We start from the raw sequence: 20,319 nt of genomic DNA on the forward strand, positions 1-20,319 counted from the left end.
ATTATTGTGCTACTAAGGTGAAACTGTACCTTTTAAGGATAGTTGCTGATAAATAATAGAGGCTGGGGTCAGTCAGTATTCAATTGCTGTTTGGTTAGATTGGAATATGCTTATTAGTTTCAGGCTGTCATTCAGACACATCCAGCCCCTGTTCTGTGTTTGTAGGGAAATGTGAGGCCTGCACAAGTTGATTTTACAGTTTCTATCTGTGATAACACAATTAGATTGTAGCACCTACAGCCAACAATGAGGAAAGGTATTAGTTATCCTGCTGCTGGTTTCAGTCTAGTCACCCTCACTGCATCAGACATGTGCCATGGTGTCAGATGTCAGGAGCCATGGTCAGTGTTCACCATGGTGGAAAAGCTCAGTAACAATCACAGTCACACACGTGGAATGGTTAACTAGATGACGAGTAGCTTGAGGTGTCATTGTCAGTGCAAAAGTCCCATGGGGAAAAAGAGAGGGAGAATGAGGGGGTTAGAAAAAAGGGCAAGCCATCTACTGATCTCCAGCGATTCCCATTTGGCACTCATAAATTCTTTTCTTTTCAGCAACAAGCAAACTTGATCCCGGGGTTGAATTTAAATGCCCTGGGTATCTTCTCGTCGGGATTGCCAGTGCTTCCATCAACAAGTAGGCCCCGTGGAGCTGCTCCTTCCTACAGTCCCTTTGCGGTGAGTGTCCTTCTCTTTACCACTGCTTCTACTCACTTGTAGCAAACGACCAAACTCTGTTGTAAATCATGGGGAGCCGAGATCATTCCCTCATTTGTTGACCCATTGGCCTGATCTCTGACTGCAGGCTAATCTTGAGTGAGGAGGAATGCAGTTCCTGAAGGAGCAATCCGTCCTGACCCAATGCCCTGTCTTTTAAGTGCAGTGATATTCCAGTTTGACTAATATAAGCTTCTAGTGTTTAATGAGTGTATTACAACCAGACCCCAGGTGGGATCCCCCCCAAAGTTATTGATCCAGGCGAGACCCCTTGATTTGTCACCATATGGCTGGAATACCCCCTTATTGTCACAAACCCCAATAAGGTAGGATAACTGACTCTGCTTTTTTTCTTTTAACCCGCCTGCTGCTGATAGCAACAATGGTTTAATCTAACATGGTTCCCTCCTTCTTGGGTACTTGGTCCAGATCCAGTAGTTATATTTTAAAAGGAACAGATTTAACCAGGCTTTCTTTAGTTAAGGTAGAGTAGGTTTATTAACTGCTAAAGAGGATAGGAGAAATGGTAAAACACATGCAAATACATTCATATGGATTGGAAATCCAATAATAAATAAATAATATATAATTAAAAGGTTTGTAGTACACTCCTGGAGTTGCAAGTTGTAGATGATGACACATTACGATTGTTTTCAGTACAGTTAGTTTCTGCTGGTGACTATTGATCCTTAATTTCAGGTGTTCTGTAGTTTGGTAGAAAGATTTCAGTTCCATTTTCCAGCTGCGAGCCCTCTGCCGGCTGATCAACTTTCACAGCCGACTATTTTTGCAGGGGCCTTGGTCACCGTGTCACCTTCAATATGGCAAACTTCCTGCCGCTTTTCTCACAGCACACCTAACAGACCTACCGACAGACAGATATATGGCAGCTAACCTTTAAACCCCATCTTTGTGTTTGAACTGACGGTCAGTCTAGGCAATTATACCCAGGGTCTCAGATAGCCATTGGGTCATAACTTCCTACCTCTCCAGCATTACATTTGGGGCAATTCTCTTCGAGCTGAATGAAGAATTGTTTGCATTTAAATTATATTTTTACAATCTTCAACCATGGAAAGTAGTTACTTCACACCCTGCTTTTGTAAATTACAATCTCACTTGACAGCAGAACAATCAGGAGGGGGGAGAGGGAGAGGAGGGAATATCCTTTCGAGTAAGGGTTTATGAGGCAATTGTCCAGAAGCTCTAACTTGTTCTGGACAATTGCACCAGGCTGGGAACCATCTAACAAGGTGATTTAAGTTGTTAACTTTTGATGGTTCTGTCAGTTATATCCTCACAATTGTTTTTAAAGAGAAGGAAAAAGGGCATTTCTAACTTAAAAGTCACTGTTTGAATACCCAGACCAAGCCCCTCACTGTACACTAAGCACCCACTCCCCAACACCCCCCCATCCCCAGTGTCACCACCACCCACAGGATTCAACCTAACCTCCCCCACCCCTGCAACGCCCCAGACCACCTCCACTCTGGATCTGAATGACACCGTGACTCCTTCCAAGTCTGGACCCACACTCCCATATTCCATTGACTTACCTTAGAAGCTTACCTTCGCCTTCCTCCCTTTTGGTGGGATTTTAAACTCACCTGCTTTATAGCAGCTAGTGCCATAAAAAAGGGGACATGTCTTCCTCCTTGCTGCTCCTTTTAACTTTGCCACTGGAGCTCTGGACATGCATTGTGTCTTGCCCTGAGTGAGCAAGGTTGGGGCAAAATGGGTGCTTAATGTTATAAGCACAGGTAAGTTGCTAGGAGTGCTGGTCCAAAACGGGAGTGCCTGAGCCAGCACAGGAATGCCCACTCTGAGGAAATTACAGCCCTTTATGTTCCTTTGTCTTTACCAGAGATGGTAATCAATCTTTGCATTCTTTTAGAATTAACTTGTCCGGAAGCAGAGGGAGGGATATCATTTGTTTCTTAGAGAAATCCCCCTGAAGCCAGTCCTATCAAGGGATAGCTGTACATTCTCAAACATCTGCGGTGTCTGTCCATTCTTAAGGTACTACTTAAAATCCAGTATTTCCACATATGATTCCATGGTTTTTTTCCTCCATCATTAAAACACATGCTTGAGATATTCAAATAAGTTTTGTAGCCAACAAAGCAATTTCTGAATTGTAATCAACAAGATCCCACACAGCAAGTAAAATTTGAACCATTTATTACTCAATGTTGTTTGAGGGATAAGTATTGGCCAGGACACCGGTAAACATTCCTGCAGCATCTCGGGCTGTGCAGGTGAACATTTTAAATTCACCTGAACAGGTCTCCCTCGATCTTGCACTGGAATTGTGTGCTGAGGTTTGGGACTTGTGTTGACAAGTCCAGGCAACTGTCCGAGGGACACAGTTTCAAATCCAGCCACAGCATATTGTGGATTTGAAATTCTGTTAATTCATTTACAAAAATTAATCTGGAATTGAAAAGCTCAACAATGATAAATTTGAAACTATCATTAAAACCCATCTTGTTCACTAACGCTATTTAGGAAGGGAAATCTCGTGTTGCCCACATGTGACTCCAGATCCACAGCAAACTGGTTTGACTTGAAGGCAATTACGGTTGGACAACAGATGTTGGCCTTGCCAGCGTTGCCCACATCCCATCAAAGAATTTTTTGAAAATGACTTCTGCCTTGGGCCAGGATATTAATCACTGAGCCGACTTCCGTGATTGCTTTTGGGTTTTGGTTTGGAAAGACAAAGAGTTACAAATGTGTGTCATTCTGTTCCAATATGGCGCTGCCTGCTGGCGCCAGCCCCCGGCGCGGTGCCGCCTGCTGGCGCCAGCCCCCTTGTCCTAAGAAGAAACCTGACACATGCTGAAGCTGTCTTGTGGTGTACAATACTTTTTAAATAAGTATCAAGAGACCACAATGCGTCATGGATGTTACTGCATCTCTGTGGGCTCTGAGCAGAAAAGGGTGTAGAAGTGCATCTGATACGTTCGTTCTTTTACATACAAGTGTATTATGAGAATAGTTGGCAGAATGTAGGCCAGCAAGCACCAGTCACAGCCAACCACCCCTCAATCTGATAATGCCTTGCTGAATGGAGGCAAGTTGTATTCAGGATTCACCTGCAGGCATGTCTGGCCTGAGGCACTGCTGTTAGTGAGTATTTTCAACTTTATCAGTTGGTTATGGGGTTCCACCTAGATACTGGATCTTGGAGTCAATATGAATCACGTTAAACTGAAGATTTAAGGACAACTAAGGTAAAAGCAAAATACTGTGAGTGCTGGAATCTGAAACAAAAATGCTGGAAAATCTCGGTCAGTCTGACAGCATCTATGAAGGGAGGAAAGGACCAATGTTCCGAGTCTGGATGACCCTTCTTCCAAAGCTAAAAGCAAAGAAAATCAGAAGAGTTTTATACTATTGGTGGAGGAGGGATGGTGGTGGGCGGCAGGGGTGCTGTAATAGGACAAAGAAAATGTAAATAAGGGCACAGTAGGCTGAGAAAGGTGCTAAAAGTGTCCATTAAGTGATCAGAATGTGTGAATGGTAGAACATGATGTGCAGATGCCGGTGTAGGGCTGGGATAGCACAGCAAGAAGTCTCACAACACCAGGTTAAAATCCAACAGGTTTATTTGGTATCCTGAGCTTTCAGAGTGCTGCTCCTTCATCAGGTGGCAGAACTGAATGTGTGAATGCCACAACAGTGGTACAGATTATTAAGGGACTGTCTGAGGAATGTAGCAGTTGTCCTGAAAGTGGGGGTGAGGAGGGGGGTGGGTAATGGGGTGCAAAATGGAGAGCAAGACTGGAGAACTGGAAGTGAGAATGAAGGATGATTTTCTGTTTTTGTATCTAAGGTCCACTGATACCCACAAAGCTGCAGTTGAAAAATTTGAAAGGTAGAAATGGGTCATTTTGTTTGCTCATTAGAGAAACTTGAAAGAAGGTGAAAGGAATTGTACTATTTGTGAGTGATGAGCTCCACCCTTGGTTGCTGCATCAAGATCCTGTCAGGCCCATCTCACTAAACAAGTACAAGTCACAATGAGTTGGAAGAAATCCACTGTTTCTTTGAAAAAGGTATTGGTTAGTGTGAGGGGATTCGCCATATCCAAGAGACTAACCTATAAGACAGTAAGGAAAGGTCACTGTCTTTGTCAGACCCTGAGGCTGTTTGAAATGTGAGGATCGAGTTAGGGATATACTTCCATCAAATATTGTTGCAGATAATTTTTAAACTCTCAATTACAAGAGAAACTTGAAGTTTCACACATCTGACTAATTATTGTCCACAGCTCTGTTATCCAATTGGGCATATTCATTATTTTGTGGTTTGTTTTATTCTGAAGGTCTTTCCTTCTATCTCACATTCAAATTGGCTTTTTAATTCAATTCTTGTGTGAGGATGGTAGTTCAGTGAAACCAGGTAGCCAGCGTGTGACTACACTAGGAAGGTTTATTTCAATTCTCTCTCTCCAATCAGTTGCTCCCTTCCTCCCAGACCCTGCGCTCTGTCCGCCTGCACTGCTGTCTCATTTCAGTTCCCTACTATTTTCTTCTAAGTCATTACTTTGTTCCATATCTCTTCCATCTTTCTCCATCTCTAGCTCACCCTCCTCACTTAATTCTCTCTATCTCTATCTCACTTCTTTTACTGACATTTCAGTTTCACTCCGCCCATTTTCTTTCTTGTCTCTCTATCTCATTCTGCCTCTCTCTACACGTTGACTTGTCTCTATATCTCAGTCTGCCTCTTTACATGTTGATTTGTCTCTTTATCTCACTCTACTTCTCTCTACACATTGACTTGTCTCTATCTCACTGCCTCTCTCTACACATTGACTTGTCGCTATCTCACTGCCTCTTCACACGTTGACTTGTCTCTCTATCTCACTCTGCCTCTTCACACGTTGACTTGTCTCTCTATCTCACTCTGCCTCTTTACACGTTGACTTGTCTCTCTATCTCACTGTTGGCTGTCAGAATTTGATTAAGCTGTTGAACCCATTCCCACATTTGACACATGAGTTTACACTGGACTGATCTGGATTAGTGTCTGATGGTGTGTTCTCATCAGTCCCAGTGTGTGTGCATTTTCCAGTCAGCAGATCCTTGTTCTAGTGTCACTAGAGATAGCAGCTGTTTCTAAATAACCCTCAACTGAAGAGGAGGTGAGTACTTTTTAAGAATGTAATAAATATAACTACTTTTACCAAGCTGGGAATGACTGATGTCTTTTTCCTCTTCTAATGTAGAGTCAACTGTGCTACTCGGGTGGTCTGTATAATACACCAGCAGTCGGTACAATGGCCCAGCCGTATTCTGTAAGTTCCATACCCTCAATAAGTGCCAAGAGGGGCACAACCTTGTACATGTGTATGTACCCGCCCTGTCTGCACACTGAGCTCTAGCTGACCACCTCCTCTGCTGTCCTACCCCTTTCTGCTGCTAACTCTAAAGCTGTGTTAACCCGTACGCTGAAAAAAACTCTGCTGCTGACTCAACAAAGCTGCAATATCAGTCTGAAGGCATCTCAAACGTACCAGATACACAACTCACTTTGAATATGGCGTGTCACAGGAGCACTTTGAAACAAAGCTTCAGACCAAGCCCCACACAGTGATGCCCTAGCCCAGCACGGCCCCGTGTCTGTGATGCCCTAATAAGTAATAGAGAGATAAAGGATATTTGGCCAGCTAGACCAGTGAGGCCTGAGTGCTGCTGAAGATTACATTGTCACAGAGACTTATGATTACTGATCCTTTTGTAACGGGATGCTTTGAAGTCTATGGAGAACGCCTGTCTTTTTTTCTTTAGCTTTGCTGTCTGCAACTGTCTCCGTAGCCCTACTGTGAAGTCAATCGAAGTACATCAGTACAATGTTGCAGAGTCAAAAAGCTAGCCCCCACCAGCCCAAGTGGCGAGGTAATGCAAATACACAGAAAGGGGGTGGAGGGGGAGTGAAAAGATCCAAGAGAAGCCATTCCCCAAGGGAAAGAACATGAGAGGGAAAAATGAAGCTGGCAGCAAATCAATTTTCACAAGAAACACATTGAACCCCATCAGTCCACCCTGGCGGGAGTCAGCTCAGGCTAGAACTGAACTCAGATCAAAGGCAACAAAGCCAGGTCATTGCACATCTCCACGGACACTGCCAAATCCCTTCCCCTCCATGGGGCTGCCTGCCTATTGAGCTGTCCCTGGACTAAGGCACCAAGATCTTCTCCAGTGTTGTATCCAAGCTGGAGCAGTGTGTTACTCCAGGTATGGCCCTTTACTCACCTATACCCTGTGACCTGATTCCTTTTGATAAGCAGAAGGAGTTGTTGTGGATGATCGATTAACCACGGAGAAAAAGGATAGAATCATAGAAAACATACGGTGCAGAAAGAGGCCATTTGGCCCATCAAGTCTGCACTGGTAGAGCATCTGACCCAGGCCCTATCCTCTAACCTCACCTATTTACCCTGCTAATCCCCCTATACATATGTATACATCTTGAGACACTAAGGGGCAATTTACCCTGGCCAGTCCATCTAATCTGCACATCTTGGACTGTGGGAGGAAACCCATTGAGACACGGGGAGAACATGCAAACTCCACACAGACAGTGACCCATAGCTGGAATTGAACCAGGGTCCCTGATGCTGTGAGGCAGCAGTGCTAGCCACTGCGTTACCATTGTGCTCAGGCATGAAGCTTTTGAATAGACCTGTCCAAACTCTGGCCCTGCTGGAGGGTTTGGCTAAAGCAGCTGCCTCAGTGTTTGATATTAGATCTTGAGCTTCCTGTGACCCTGATTTCTATGTGTGTGGAGCTCGGACACAGATATCCATTACCAAGGCTGGATAATCACATTCATTGTGCATTGTGTCAATGTGCATTGACATCTCTAAATGCTGAGGGCAAAGTCAATCAGTCTGTGTGTGTGCATGAGGGGCATCTCAACTTAGTGAGGTGATGGAGCCCAGCACAGCATTAGCACTGGGAGGAGAACAGAGACGTATCCAGTTGAAGTGTGTCACAGTCTGAGAGTCCCAGATGGACTATGCTCCTCATTGTCTTAACCTTGGTGCATTCCAGACATTTAGTTTTTTATAGTGAAGGTTGTTGGTGTAATTCCCATTGGTGAGTACATCCATTTGGCAAGATGTAGCTCTGTGACCCATTCACAGTACACCAGACCCTGATCACCGTGCTGACTGCTACAATTGCACTTGTGTAAATAGTACTTGACAATGGTGGGTGCCAGCACTTCTGTGGGAAATGTGCACATGTACTTGCTGATAGTCCTGTCAGTGCTGCAGTATAATGTAAAAAGGGTTTTCTCACCATACTAGTTTATTGAGTTAATTAGAATTTACAGCATGGAACCAAACCCTTCAGCCCAACTTGTCCATGCTACCCTTTTTCTTAACCACTAAGCTAGTCCCACTTGCCTGCATTTAGCCCATATCCCTCTATACCCATGTTACCCACTTAACTGTCTAAATGCTTTTTAAAAGGCAAAATTGCACCTGCCTCTTACATAACATAAGAACATAAGAAATAGGAGCAGGAGTAGGCCATCTAGCCCTTCGAGCCTGCCCTGCCATTCAACAAGATTATGGCTGATCTGTCTTGGCTCAGTTCCACCTTCCCGCCCTCTCCCCATAACCCTTAATCCCTCTCTTATCAAAAACCCATCAACCCGCGTCTTAAAAATATTGAGCGAGGCAGCCTCCACCACCTCAACGGGCGGAGAATTCCAGAGATTCATCACCCTTTGAGTGAAGAAGTTCCTCCTCAACTCCGTTCTAAACCGCCCCCCCCTCTCACCTTAAACCTATGCCCTCTAGTTTTAGATGCCCCTACCTTTGGAAAAGATATTGACTATCTAGCTGATCTACGCCCCTCATTATTTTATAGACCTCTATAAAATCACCCCTAAGTCTCCTACGCCTCGGGGGGGGGGGGGGGGGGGGGGGCGGGGGTGGAGGCAGTCCCCCCTGCACCTATTCCTCTAATCCAAACCCTCTTCCGGTGACATGGAATCTGGATAAAAGTTTCACTGGGATCCTGATATCAGTGAACAAGGGAGACTTTCCTCACCAATCTGGTACCCAGGTCCGGGAATACAGTTTTGTGTGCAACATGCTGCTGGTACCTTGGTTTCAGTAACCGTCAGCTGACTGTCAGGTCACTGGGCATTTTCCGGCTGTCTTTTCAATTAATGTAACACTGAGTACCAATCACACATGGCTACCATTTCCTTTCAGAGAATCAGAGACCACTCAACTCACCCCACTGGCTTTTTGGAAGAGCGATCCGATTATCCCCATTCTCCATCCCTTTTGCCCATGGCCTTGCTGATTTACCCCTTCCCCGGATTAATTGGGCTCCCTTTATTCATTTTGTCTCCACTGCCCTTTCTGATACTGTGTTCCAGATTATTCTAACTCTGAGTAAAAAGAAAAATCTTCTTCGTTGTTTCTCTGGTCCTTTTGGACAGGTGATTGCCCTGTTATTGGCTAAACTTTATTTTTTGCCATGACATAACGTGAATACCCAGGCCAGAAACTCCAAAGTGTTTTATAAAGTTAGCCTAGATTCTCAGTTTCTCGCTTTAAATTTGGCATTGGGTGAGCATAAGGTGTTTCATTCCAATTGACCCACTTTTATCAAAACTTGTTTAAGAACACGATTAAAATAAGAGAAAAAGAAGTTAGCATAACTTCTCCCAATTACAAGATTTAAACATAACACAGTGTAAACCTTAACAGCTAGCTACCTCTGTTGTTCCAAGTTAAGCACTATCCTATAGACATGCACCATTCTTCAGACTTGGCACTTAAACAAATATGTTCACTTGATGCTGGGTTTGCAGCTTTTTAACACCTGCTGTAAATTGGTCCTTTGAATTTTGGATCAATTCTCTGAGACTCCCCAGTCCTGGTACTTTCAGCACACCTCTGCAGAGAGAGAGAGAAAAACAGACACTGCCTTCTTCCACTTTCTTCTAATAGCAACTGAGAAAATGAAAATGAAACTAAAACTTGGACTTTTCTGTGGAAAAAACTGTCTCCAGACATACCACCTGATCTGTCAATCATTCTCAGATCAAGCTCCACTCAGCAATCGCCAAAGGATCATTAAAACCCCAGAAAGCTGCATTAGTCCAGATTAAAATCAGCATTTCAATTAAACTGCCTCAGCAGCAATAAAGAATACCCGTTACAGATATCACAGTATCGACGACTTCCAAGGCCTGCTAGAAACACCCCTTAAAGGAACTTGATTAAAATACAGTTTTTTAAAGGCACAGTAGGCAAAGAAGATGGCAAAATATTATATCAGTGGGGCTGTTTCTTCCTGCACAAAAGCCCCTTTGGATTGATGTCAGATCTGGCCGTGGGTTTCCATCATGTTTGTTAGGAAAGATGATGCATGAAGGTTTAAAGCAACCAAGGTGTTTGGATTGTCTGTCTAAAACAGCTTTATATGGACTTGTGCGTTTTAACAGCTTCTCTTTATATTTTTGCAAACTTGCGTTGATGGGTGGGGAGCAATATGTATGTCAAAGTAACTTCAGAAGTTTCCCATTTTCCTTTCTGTTGAGCTGCTGATGTAGTCTCTCTGTCACCCCATCGCCATGCTTTGGGCTGTCATAACATTCCTTCCACTAGATCTCATCTGATGAGTTTCAGCTGCCAAGTAAAATCTCCAACTCGTAAGGAAGGAATCAGTTTCTTTCAAAACAATTTGATGCAAGTCTCAAATTGGGAGGTGGCATTAAAGCAGAAATGTCTTGCACCTTCCCCTTTGTTTCTTCTGTGCTATCACTGGGCATTGGAGCAATATTCCACTGTTCTGAGAACTGAAAAGCCTGAGGTATCAAATTGGTGGAATGTTGAACCCTGGCAGTTTGCCGCATGGATGGTTTATGGTGTCCTCTGTTATGTTGGAATCTGACTTATTTTCTCACATTGATCTGTGATCTCCTTCCCAGCAGACATCCGAACAGGAAGTTGTGCACTTGTTCATCCCAACCCAAGCTGTGGGAGCCATTATTGGGAAGAAAGGACAACAAATCAAGCAGCTCTCCAGGTTCGCTGGGGCATCTATCAAGGTAATGGCCACTTTTACACCTTCCATTCCCTGCTGCCGTGATGTGTTGATGTTAGGTTGCCCAGGAAGCCTACCCCAATTCCATGTTTGCTGAGATGCCTCCAGAACCAACCAACATTGTAGAGTTTCTTCAGTGAGATCCCCAGTACGCATATTAAATCCATGTCCTTTGGTTTGCTGGGTTTGCGCCATTAGCTCTGCCCTGCGGTTATGGATAGTGCCGTGGCTGGGTTTCAGCTGGCTTCCTGGTGAAGGATCTTCGTTGCCATTTCCACATTCCCAGCCTGGGTAATGTTCTGGTTTACCTGAGATGGCCCAGCACATTGTGCCCACTGTCAGTACTCATGGGCACAAACTCATAACAAAAAGCTAGTCACATTGTTGGACCTAATGTTTGCAATTGATGTGCCATTTGTGGTAGTCACACTATTGACTGGTGATTGTGCTAAAGGGAGAAATGTGGAGGCTGGGAGGGGGGTTTAGTTGGATAGGAAGTTGGAGGGAAGTAAATCAGGAATGCTTCATTTCCCCCCATAAAGCTATTGACGTGGGGCAGAGGGGTGTCAATTCAGGGTTGGGATTGATGGACATGTTGTTGGATAAAGAGTATTGAGAAGATTTGGAGCTGAAACAGTTAACTGGCAAACTGAGCTACAGACCAGCCACAATCTAGTTAAACAGCAGAGCAGGTCAAAAGGGCTGACAAGAAACAGGAGCAGGAATAGACTATTCGGTCCTTTTGAGTCTGCTTCACCATTCAGTACAATTGTGGATGAGTTTCAGTTTCAGCTCCCACTTTCCTGCCCCCTTCCTCATATCCCTAGATTCCCAAGAGACTAAAAATTGGCCTATGCTTAAATGTGTTCAACAATGGAGCATTCATAACCCTGTGGGATACAGGATTCTAAAGATTTGCCTTCTTTGAAGTAATCTCTCCTCATCTCTGTTCAATAGTCGGCCCCGTATCCTGAGACTTTTCTAGATTTCCCCAAGCAGTGGAAAACAAGCTGTGTCTAAAATGGCCTCCTCGTGTGCCTACGGGGGTTGTATAGCTCTTTGGACAGTCCCTGTGGGGACTGGGTCCAGCTTTTGTGGCCTTGTGACTTCCCAATGAAATAGCTGTGACGTTAAGAGTTTATTGGGAGATGGGAGACCGAGATCAGGAATAGGGGTTTGGTGACAGTCACTGCACTGCTATGGTGAATAATGCAGATGTGAACTGGAAGTTACAAAGGAACAATAGACAGTTAAGTGGGCAAAGCTGTGGTGGAGGGAGTTCACCTGCAGGTGGGGTGCAGTGGGGTTGTGGGGGGTTGGCAGGGGGAGTTAAGTGGAAGGAGTGTGAAGTCATTGGGTTTGGATCTGACGAAGATAATCTGGGTTCTTTACAATGTGGTGTGAGATTGGGAGTTGCTGCTGTTTTTTTTCATGGGATGTGGATGTTACTGGCAAGGTCAGCACCCTTTGTCCATCCCTAATGGTGAGGGTGATGCAACTTTTGTAGGAGTACCTGTTCGACTGTGGAAGAGCAAGGTGATTTAGATGCCAATGGACACACATCACTGAAAGTTGATGCACAATCATAGAATTGACAGCACAGAAACAGGCCATTCAGGCTTGTGCTGGTTCCACACGAACCTCCTTCACCTAAACATCCAACTTGATCAACATTTTCCTTTCTCCCTCACGTGTTGACTTTGCTTTCTCTTAAATGCATCTTAACAAAAAGGGCTATTGGAATGTTGGCCTTTATGCCAAAGGGGCTTAAAATTCAAAAGTGAAGATCCCTTCAGTTGTGCTGAGCTTTGATCAAACCCCATTTGGATATAGCCTCAGCTCTGGGCACCGCACCTCTGGAAGGCCTTCAATGTGGGGGGGGTGTAGGACATCTTCAGTTTTGTATCAGGACTAGGAGAGTTAAATTATGAGACAGGTTGGATAATCCAGGCTTGCATTCGGTTGAGTTCAGACAGTCAAGTGGTGATCTCATTGTGGTTTTTTTAAAATAGGGATTTGAGAAACGATTCCTTCTGCTGGGCAAATGCAGAATAAAGAGGCATAATGTTGAAAATAGGATCAGGGCCGAAATCAGGGGCTATGACATTCCAGACTCTGGGGTGTTTTAACTAGGGGATGGAAAGCTGGTGGGAGTGATCAGAAGGCTAGGAGCCCAGGCCCAGAACAGCAGTGTATCTGGTGGGAACGATCAGAGGCCTAAGAGCACAGGCCCAGTACAGTGTTGCATGTGGTGAATTGGAGGGATATTTGCCAAGTAGAACCAAAGGTTTCTGGGGCTTGGATCCAATTAGGCTCCTTCAGCCACATTCCGCTCAGGAATTCCAGCTTTGAAAGACAATCCCTGAATATAGTGGCTAACTGTAACCAAGTGAGTCATTTTGGTAACTGGGTATGAAATTTGTTTGTCTGAATCACTGTTTGATTTTGAGTAGGCTGCAGCAGATTAGGCTATATGGGAGGTTGCCCCACCCACCCCCACATAGCCTGCTTTCAAAAATGGAGTGTCAGTGAAGGTCTCAATTTCCTTTCCTTTAGACTGCCTGCAGTGTTAAGGAGATGTGGTATGGGGAGGCTCAGGGTGTGGGTGAGGGAAGATTGTTTTGGTTGTACTTTGTGCCTCAGTAAATCTTTGGTTTTACCGGCATGTGGATGAAGGGGTTGATACGCTGTGTGTGGTTAGTGCTTTGTTGTGTAACCAGCGCTCTTTGGCTCTCCCAAGGTTGGTAATTAAAAGCTGAGGGGGTGGGGTGGGGCTGTGTGTGTGAAGGGGGAGGGGGGGGGGGGGTGAGGTTGTGGGGTGTGGGATGAGCCTAAGCATGCAGCTCCAAAAACAGCATCTGTCTTCCCTCCTCCCAGCCCACAATTAAAGCACAGTTTGATGTTGAATGTTTTGAGGGCTCGGCTGATAGTGTTCTTGTGTGTTCTTGTTGCTCTCTGTCAAGCTTTGAATATCCCGCTCACTCCAGCCTCCGGGGAACTTAACTTGCTGATTAATCCATCTGTTTTCCCAGAGAGAACGATCAAACGCCCTGCTCTGACCACTTGATTTGGCGAGGAGGGGGGCTACTGCCCAGTGATTACAGGGAGCAAAGCCAGTGCTGATTAGAGGGTGATGCTTCTCCTGATCTGTTCTAGATTCTCTCAAACTGTGCCTCTGAGTGCCAGGCCTCTCTTGGGGCATGGGATATGCATGTTTTTGTCCAGCACTGAGGTGGGAGAGAGGCAAGCTGTTTCCTTTTTCTCAAAAAAACACCCAAACTACCTTTGCAGGTAATTCCAGTCGAGTCTGTATTTAGTGCGGTTTCCCTGACTTTGGGTGGTCTGACACACCTGGGTTGGAAGCCTCTGATCCTCAGCCCTCCCCCAGAGTGCAAGCCTGGTGTCGGATTTCTGTTAGGTTGCTACCTGACAGCATTGAAGCCAGCCCATTCCTTGAGCTTGGGTACACCCCAGCTTATTTATTGTGAATTGATTCTCCTCAGTCCACGTCTTGCAGCTTGGTACCGTAAACAACCCATTGCTATGTAACTTGGTGCCCATTACTGTATCACTCTTTTCTGTATGACATTGTCCAACTGTATTGTGCAATGAAGTAATATGCAAGGCAATGGGGTGATCTCCTTGCTCTTCAAGATAGTGCTGTGGGATCTTTTGAATCAGCTTAACAGGACAGATGGGATCGCAGTTTAGTGTTATATATGAAAGGCAGCATCTCTGACAGAGCAGAGTATCTCCTGAAGTATCAGCTTATGTTCCTCTTTCTTTCACCCCTTCAATGTTAATTGAGATCACCAGAATGCTTGGCAATCGCCTTGATGTAGACTTTTTTTTGGGGGGTGGGAATGGATTTGGTGGTGAGAAGGATCGCATGGAGTTAGGTCACAGATCAGGCAAAATGACCTCTCCCTGTTCCTATATAGTAAAAGCCATCCAGCTATTTAATCAGGGAATTGATTTCTGTTTAATGTGAATATTACATTCTAGTCAACATGTGCATCAGAACCTGAGGTAGGTAAATTTAACTTTTTCCTTCTGACAGGAAGCCATATCTAACACTTAAACCATCTCAATGTCAGCCAATGGTAGCACTGAGGTCAGAAGGTTCAGGGGTTAAGCCTGCGGAACTTGAGTGTTAAATGTAGACTGATACTTGGAGATCATGTGGCACAGGGTAGTGTTTCCAGTCCCACTTCAGGAAGCAGGTTTGATTGTTAACCCACAAGTCATATCTATGACAGGTAAGAACAAGAAAATAGCTGAGGCCTTGACACAGATCCTTGGGGGGCACGACTGGTTCAGTCCTGCCAAAGTACCTGCCCATTATCTACTACCTACTCTCCGTCTGCTGCCCCTCAGGCAATTTCCTAACCAGGCCAATAATTTGCTTTCAGTTCCATGGGCTTGAACTTTAGTCAACAGTATCTTATGAGGGACTATAATCAGATGTTTTCTGGGAGTCCATTTCAAATAACATCCATTGATATTTGCCTGTCTACTACTCTCGGCACCTCTTCAAAAGAAGAATTCAATCGGGTTCACTAGGCATGACCTAACCTTTACAAATGTTCAAAGTTCTGTTATCCTATCCTTAATTATTGACTAACTCTGGCAACTTCCTGACAGCAGATTTTGGACCAACTGGAATCTAATTCCTTGGTTTTCCCCTCATCTTTCTTTTAAAAATGTGACATGCAATTTTCTGAGCATCTGGCATTCTATTCTAAAGAGATGTTTCCTAAGTTGAGAGAAATGTTGATGGTTATAATTTGGGCATCTTCAGTGTTCTCACTTTGACTCCCTGGAGAGTAAATCAAACTGGTCCTGAGGAATAGTCACCTTCAGTCCCATTATTTTCTCCATTTCTATTACTTTTTTATTAATTTTGGTAAATCCCTGTCCCTTGTTCACCATGAGCTTCCTCGGGATATCCGACAAGTTAATCTCTTCCTTGAATATAAATGCTGATGCAAAGTAATTATTGAATATTGCCTTTCTTTCAACGACAGTTTCACCATTGTAAGTATTTAAGGGAGTCTTTACTCCGTCTGACCACCCTGTTTTTCCTAATGCAGTTGCAAAACGTTTCTTCATTGATTTTGATATCCCTGTCATAAATTGATACCACGCCTTCCCCCCTCGGCCGGGGCAGCGGGTCCCACGTCTTCCCCGCTCGGCCGGGGCAGCGGGTCCCACGCCTTCCCCGTTCTCTGTGTGCAACGTGAAACAGGATCTCGTTTATCACCAGTAGAAGACTTCAAATTCTCAGTTATTATCAATTTCTGGGCTGATGTCAATTAATGTTGTCAGCAAAACTATGCAAAGTGTGCCTGTAGAACTGTTTATCACAATTCATTAGAGAGTCGTTAGACTGATTATTAATTGATCAAGGTGCAAATAGATGTGAAAAGCGCTAACATCAGCAGAGGAATTAACTGCAGAACTAGAGCCTATTTTAAAATAAGTCCAAGAACAAGGCGCAAGAAGAGACAAGTATTGATGAAGCCTAACACAGAAAAATCCTAGAAGCCTATTCAAAAAAAACATGTGTTTACTGTTGTAGTCGACACAGCCACAGTGTCACTATCAGAAAGATGCAAACTATTACAAAACTCTCTAGATTTACCAAGTAAAAATGAACTGACAGGTGCATGCCAAAGGTTGGAGGATAAGTTACAGTACCAGGAAAGCAGTGATTTTGCTTATTGTGTGAATTAGAAGTTGCAGACATAATATTTTCCAAAGGTGTCAAGTCCCCAGTACAAACGGTTAATAAGTTGTCAGATGTCAGGCCAGATCTGTGTGTTGCATTAAGGATAATGCTTCAATCCCAATAACCATGGCTATAGGAGAAAGAAGCTTTATAAGCTGGAACTGACAAAGACATACTTAGTTTTTCTCATGTCGTGGAAGACCTAAATTCTCTAAGCAATTTTGTCAATAGAAAACAATCTAATCCAAACTATAAATACAGCAAGGGCAGAAAAAAGTTGAGGGAAAAAGAATTGGGACATTTTCTGTTGTTGTTTGATTTAGCTTTGGTTTTTCTCTGTTTTCTCTCATTTTTATTTATCCGTTTGTACAGCATAATAACAAATTCTCTTCTTCCTTTCTTTGACTTAATTGTCGTGAACAATTGTCCTTATTTGTAAAGTTCTTTAAATTTCAGTGAAGGATAATGTATGTCTTTAAATGATTCTTGCATTTGATTTTTTTTCATTTATCTGTAATAAGTTCTTTATTGCTGTATTTGTAGTTTTATTTTGTCATTATGAAGCCATTATAAAAATGGCAAAATATCTTCAGGGCGTGAAATTCGGTTTGCCTGGGTGTGCTATCAAAATTCGAGCTGACTCTTTCTTGGTGACTATCATGTCGAGAGCTTCAAGTTTTGCTCATCCCCATAAGTGGAAATATTCTTTTCATGTTCACACTGTCACCCCTTTAAAACACCTCCTTTCGGTCACCCCTCAGTCGTCTATTATCAATAACCTGTCTACCCGATCGGCTTGTCGTCTTCTTTTTTTTTCCCAATAATCCGAATCTGTGCTTTGTTTTGTTCAAATTTTTGATGACTTTCTCTCTTAGCTTTTTATTATTTCTTTCCTTTTTTTAATCCATGGTCTTTTTTAGAAAGTTGGATCACTTGCATCTTCTGTGTCACAATACCTCTTGCCGATCTTCTTGCAATTTTAGCCCATAACCAATTTGTCCAGTTTCTAGTGGACAATCTCGTGTTTGTAGTTAACTTTGCCTGAATTTAGGAATTAACTGTTCAGTCCTTTGAAACACAACCTCCAACATCTTCAGCTCCAGCCTCTCAGCTTAAGTTGCTCCTCATCTCTGCTGCCTCCACTGCACCTTCAGAGGCTGATCTTGCCATCATGGTTTCTTATCTGTAGCCATTTAAACTACACCAACTTCCTGTCAAAGCTGCTGCACTTTCAGTATTGCTATGGAAATTGTTTATGTTCACCTGAGAAGGCAAACAAAATTTGGTTCAATGTCCCATCCCCCAGAGTCCTCCCTCGGAGCACAGGAAACTTTGGCTCAGATTAAGTGTTCCGGGTTGGGTCTTCAACCTGTGACTTTCTGTCTTGGGGCAAGAGTGCTGTCAAGTCCAAAGATGTGTGGGTTAGGTGGATTGGCCATGATAAATTGTCCCTTAGTGTCAGGGAGATTAGCAGGGTAAAAATGTGGGGTCACGGGGATGGGCCCGAGTGCGATTGTGGTCTGGGCAGAATTGATGAGCTGAGCGGCCTCCTTCTGCATTGTGGGGATTCTGTGGTTTCTCAGTGAGACAACGGCTTGCTGTCCAGGAACCTGATCTCAGCTGGAACAGCGATTGTGCCATGGCCACTATGAACAACCATGGCTGAAGAGAGAGATGTCAGCCAGCATCTTCACACCAGGTTGTTTTCTGCCCAGTCTCTGGAAAATGGGCCGAGGGGCCCTGTGTGTTGTTAATGAAACCCAGCCACTGGCATCCTCCAGTGTCATGGTTCTGTCAGCTGCTGCTTTCCCTTCTGGAGTCAGAGGATGCTTCTGTATGTCTTCATCACATTGGTTGCCAAATTTCAGTGACACCCCCCAACACCCCCACCTCAGCTTCACACTCGGACATCGATTGAGGGCTTTGATGCCTTGCACAGCCCAATAGCCTGCCTCAACTCGGGTTCTTTCTGAGGTGATCACTTGGATGAGGGATCAGAGGGAGCTATCTGCCACAGGTAAATCTGGGTACAACTTAGTGGAGGCCCAAATTGACTGACTGCCCTTATCCTCCCAGCTCCATCATCCACCTCCCAAGGAAGCTTACAATGGAAACAAGAACTAGGGGGCATAGCCTCAAAATACGGGGGAGTCAATTTAGAACAGAGTTGTGGAGGAACTTCTTCTCCCAGAGGGGAGTGAATCTTTGGATTTCTCTGCCCAATGAAGCAGTAAAGGCTACCTCATTAAATGTGTTTAGAAAATTACAGCTCAGAAACAGGCCTTTTGGCCCTTCTTGTCTGTGCCGAACCATTTTTTGCCTAGTCCCACTGACCTGCACTTGGACCATATCCCTCCACACCCCTCTCATCCATGAACCTGTCCAAGTTTTTCTTAAATATTAAAAGTGACCCCGCATTTACCACTTTGTCCAGCAACTCATTCCACGCTCCCACCACTCTCTGCGTGAAGATCTGTGCTTAAGTCACAGCTGGATAGATTTTTAACCAATAAGGGAATTAAGGGTTTTGGGGTGCGGAACGGAACCTACTATCAGATCAGCCATGATCTTGTTGAATGGTGGAGCAGGCTTGAGGGGCTAGATGGCCGACTCCTGTTCCTATTTCTTACGTTCTTAAGTTCTTTCCTCTCGCGCTGCTGGTTCATCTTGGATTTGCTTTGTGCCTTTGAAGCAAGTATGGCTTTTACAGGGAAGTGGCTTTTGAGCAGGTACTGATACTGCCCCTGGCTTGTTTTTGTGTTTACATTGCAGATTGCTCCTGCTGAAGGGCCTGAGGTGAATGAGAGGATGGTGATTATCACAGGCTCACCGGAGGCTCAGTTCAAGGTGAGTTCACCAGTGATGAGATCTAACCACAGTTCGGTACAATCTCAGTAGACCCTCATTACTTTTAAGAGTCTTGTACCTCTTTATTTGTGTTTTTTTTCCTCTTGCTCCTTTGTGCTACAAACTGGTTCTGCATCATATTCAATTCTGATGATCTCATTTGCTTCTCTTTGTCCCATGAACTGATTCTTCCACTTTACTGTGGACCACCTCCATCTCATCTCATTGAAAGACAATCGTACCTAAATCTTTGTTCAGTGTTCGTCCTGTTCAAACGTTATATTGGACTTGATCATCTTATTATGATCATAATTTGATAAATGTTCATTTGCTGTTGGGCTGTTAATAAAATCTTGTTCATTGCTCATCACTAAATCTAATAAGGCAATTCTTCCGTGTTGGCTCCAGGACACATTTCTGTGGAAACCTCTCCTTAACGCAGTCAGGATATTCACCATCATTCTGACATCCTGTCCCCAATACCTCAATCAATATGAGAGGTTAAGTCCCCATGAACATCATTCTGCCTCTGCCTATCTAATCTCTATCTTTATTCAGTCTGTCACTTCACAACTGAGATTAGAGGCTTAGACGCAGTTCCCAGGATTGCCTCAAATCATTTTCTTCGTCTCATCTCTACTGTAAAGTCGACGCTACCTGCTCACTTCCTGTTCTGTCCTCTCTTAACCATAACCCTGACCATTTTGCTGCCAGGTTTCTCTCTGTAATGGCCACCATGTCACACACTCCACAAATTGAATTAAGTCTGCAGTTCGTTCAGATTTGTTCCTTATGCTCTGTGTGTTTGTATATTTTTAAGAAGTGTTTATTTGAGACGAGTGCTTTGGATCTGTCCTTTTGCTCCAGTGTTTCTCCCACCTTCCTTATTTCTCTTCTTCAGTTACTTTATATCTGATTGCTGGGTAGGACAGAACTCTAT

The 20,319-nt window shown here is 44.1% G+C and overlaps 1 protein-coding gene across 2 annotated transcripts in view; it reads left to right on the forward strand.

Annotated features, from left to right (window-relative positions):
- igf2bp2a (insulin-like growth factor 2 mRNA binding protein 2a) overlaps nt 1–20,319 on the forward strand; it is a 130,885-nt gene that overhangs the window by 101,279 nt on the left and 9,287 nt on the right. The window contains exons 10-13 of one of the 2 annotated variants that reach the window (XM_080198525.1): nt 555–677; nt 5,953–6,021; nt 10,686–10,805; nt 19,305–19,379. In XM_080198525.1, coding sequence (XP_080054651.1) covers nt 555–677; nt 5,953–6,021; nt 10,686–10,805; nt 19,305–19,379 — 387 coding nt within the window. The remainder of the gene's footprint in view (nt 1–554; nt 678–5,952; nt 6,022–10,685; nt 10,806–19,304; nt 19,380–20,319) is intronic. The other variant, XM_080198526.1, reaches the window with a different exon arrangement.

The sequence above is a fragment of the Carcharhinus amblyrhynchos genome, chromosome 11 (genome assembly GCF_965287045.1).
Source record: "Carcharhinus amblyrhynchos chromosome 11, sCarAmb.v2.hapA, whole genome shotgun sequence".
Taxonomy (NCBI): domain Eukaryota; kingdom Metazoa; phylum Chordata; class Chondrichthyes; order Carcharhiniformes; family Carcharhinidae; genus Carcharhinus; species Carcharhinus amblyrhynchos.